The sequence below is a fragment of the Fulmarus glacialis genome, unplaced genomic scaffold (genome assembly GCF_000690835.1).
Source record: "Fulmarus glacialis isolate BGI_N327 unplaced genomic scaffold, ASM69083v1 scaffold39752, whole genome shotgun sequence".
Taxonomy (NCBI): domain Eukaryota; kingdom Metazoa; phylum Chordata; class Aves; order Procellariiformes; family Procellariidae; genus Fulmarus; species Fulmarus glacialis.
The window spans coordinates 6,380-8,542 of record NW_009200457.1 but is presented as its reverse complement, the minus strand read 5'-3'; the positions used below and the strand labels follow the sequence as shown (position 1 = coordinate 8,542).

General features: G+C 54.1%; 1 protein-coding gene across 1 annotated transcript; it reads left to right on the top strand.

Moving 5' to 3' along the window:
* Nucleotides 1-1,005: 1,005 nt before the first annotated feature.
* Nucleotides 1,006-1,938, top strand: LOC104073729 (tubulin polymerization-promoting protein family member 2-like). The gene is made up of 3 exons (XM_009573609.1): nucleotides 1,006-1,209; nucleotides 1,369-1,522; nucleotides 1,680-1,938. The coding sequence occupies exons 1-3, from the start codon at nucleotides 1,040-1,042 to the stop codon at nucleotides 1,860-1,862; spliced, it is 507 nt and encodes a 168-aa protein (XP_009571904.1). The 5' UTR covers nucleotides 1,006-1,039; the 3' UTR covers nucleotides 1,863-1,938.
* Nucleotides 1,939-2,163: the final 225 nt, after the last annotated feature.

The following is a 2,163-nucleotide window of genomic DNA, read 5'->3' as shown; positions in this document are numbered from 1 at the left end:
AGGGGCGGCTCTGAGTGCCCACTGCCTCCAGGACAGTGGGGAAAGTGCCAGCGCCAGCACCAGTGCCATCACCATCAACACCGGATCACGCAGGTGAGCTGGGTCTACACCTCCCAGGGAGGGAGGGAAGGGTCCTGGGAGGGCCTGCAGCAAGGACACCCGGACCCCCCCCGCCGCCCCCTTCATGCTCGCAGCCTCCCTGGTACAAGCTTGTCCGATTTTTGCTCTAGAGAGGTGCAGACCCACACAAGATTTATGTTAAATGGCAGCCTGCAAATAACCTTGAGACCCAGAGCCCCTGGGTGAAGTGCAAGGCTGTCGGAGAGGCTGGGGATTTCAAAGGGGTTCAAGGGGGTCTCACAAGCAGCAGGATTTTTTGCTCAAGTCATGGTGGACTGATTACAATCCGAGCGATGGCTTTTATGTTCTCAGAGGTCCCTGATACCTGATTGTAGCGGTCTAAAAGTTGATCAGTAGTGGAAAATTTACTGGTGTCAGGAGCAGGACAACCTAATTCAGGGAGCAATTCAGGGGATGAAGCGTGATGGGGAAGGATGGGGACAACTCGTGGTGACTACTTGCAAGAATGTCTGTGAGATTTAGGCACTGATCTGGGGCCTGGAAGACAATCTGGACTCTTTATCATCAAATAACAGGCAAAGCATAAATCAGCTTACAAATGCAGGCATTTTTTATTGAGACAGTCTAACTGAAACTTGTATTTAAAAAGGTTCAGAAGCTTTGGATGCCTTGTTCCTTCATATGCAGCGTTCATTACTTCACCCCAGAGCCCCACCTCCACCCTTCCTTTGCCTTGCCTTGGGTTCCAACCCATCCCTGCCCAGACCCTGCCTGGATCCCAGGTGTTCTGTGTCGATACCTATGTGGTCATCTTAGTTGTCCCATGGTGGAGAGATACCTGTGGGTGGTGCCCTTTGCTCTGCTGGAGATGAGGTGCACGGGACATGAGTGTGTGTCCAGCAGCTGCAGATGGTCTTCAGCTCCTTCCCTATCAACGTCTTTTCTCCACAGCAGCAAGATGTCTGAGGTAGAAAATGCTTTCCGTAAATTTGCGGTATATGGTGACACATCTGCCAGTGGCAACGACATGACGGGGAAAAACTTCTCCAAGATGTGCAAAGAGTGTGGAGTGATGGATGGGAAAGCCGTGACCAGCACTGACATTGACATCGTATTCAACAAAGTCAAGTGAGTGTCGCAGGGAGGCACGGTGGGCAGCACAGCCGCACGGGAGGAGGGAATGGCAGGAGGCAGGCAGGCTCTCGTCCGAGGGGCAGCCCTGGGGGTTTCCATCCCGCTGCCACCCAGCAGCGAGGTAACTTTCCTCTTGGTCTGCCTTCGCCGTAGGACCAAGGGTGCCCGCACCATCACCTTTGCCGAGTTCCAGCAGGCCATGAAGGAGCTCTGCTGCAAGCGCTTCAAGGGCAAATCGCCAGAGGAAGCGCTGCAGGCTGTGTATGGCCTCATCGAGGGGAAGGAGCCCAGCAGCGTGGGCGCCACGGTGAGTATGCGTTTCCTCATCTGCTGTGCACTGGGAGCTGTCACGGGACCATTCTTCCCTGCTGTAAGGACGTGTGCTGTCCTTGCATGTAGGGAAGAGCTTGGTTGTGAGCTGTTTCCCAACGCCGGCTGCCTTTTGCTGGCCTCCTTTTTTGCAGAAAGCCACCAAGGTTGGTGGGGTCGAGAGGCTGACGGACACTAGCAAATACACCGGCAGCCACAAAGAGCGTTTTGATGAGAGTGGCAAAGGGAAGGGTCTTGCTGGCCGCGAGGATCTGATGGACAGCAGCGGCTACGTTGGAGCCTACAAGGGAGCTGGCACATACGACGAGACGCACTAGGACTGATATGACTCAAGGAAACAAGGACTTTTCCCCTATAACACAGGAGGAGAGGCAAATAAACATCTCATGCAACCAGCCTTCTGTGTCTGTGCACCCCAAATCCGACAGGGTGGGAATGCATGGGGTGGGCACTGGATGACTCCGAAGAGTGCTGCAGGTTTCCCATCTGACCACGGTTTGATTGCTGTGTGGTGGGGTTAAATCCAAGCACAAGCTAGCCTTCTGGAGGCAATTCTATGGGCAGCTAGTCTGCTGCCATCACGCTGCTTTGCATTTCCAATCAAGTGAACAGTAGGTT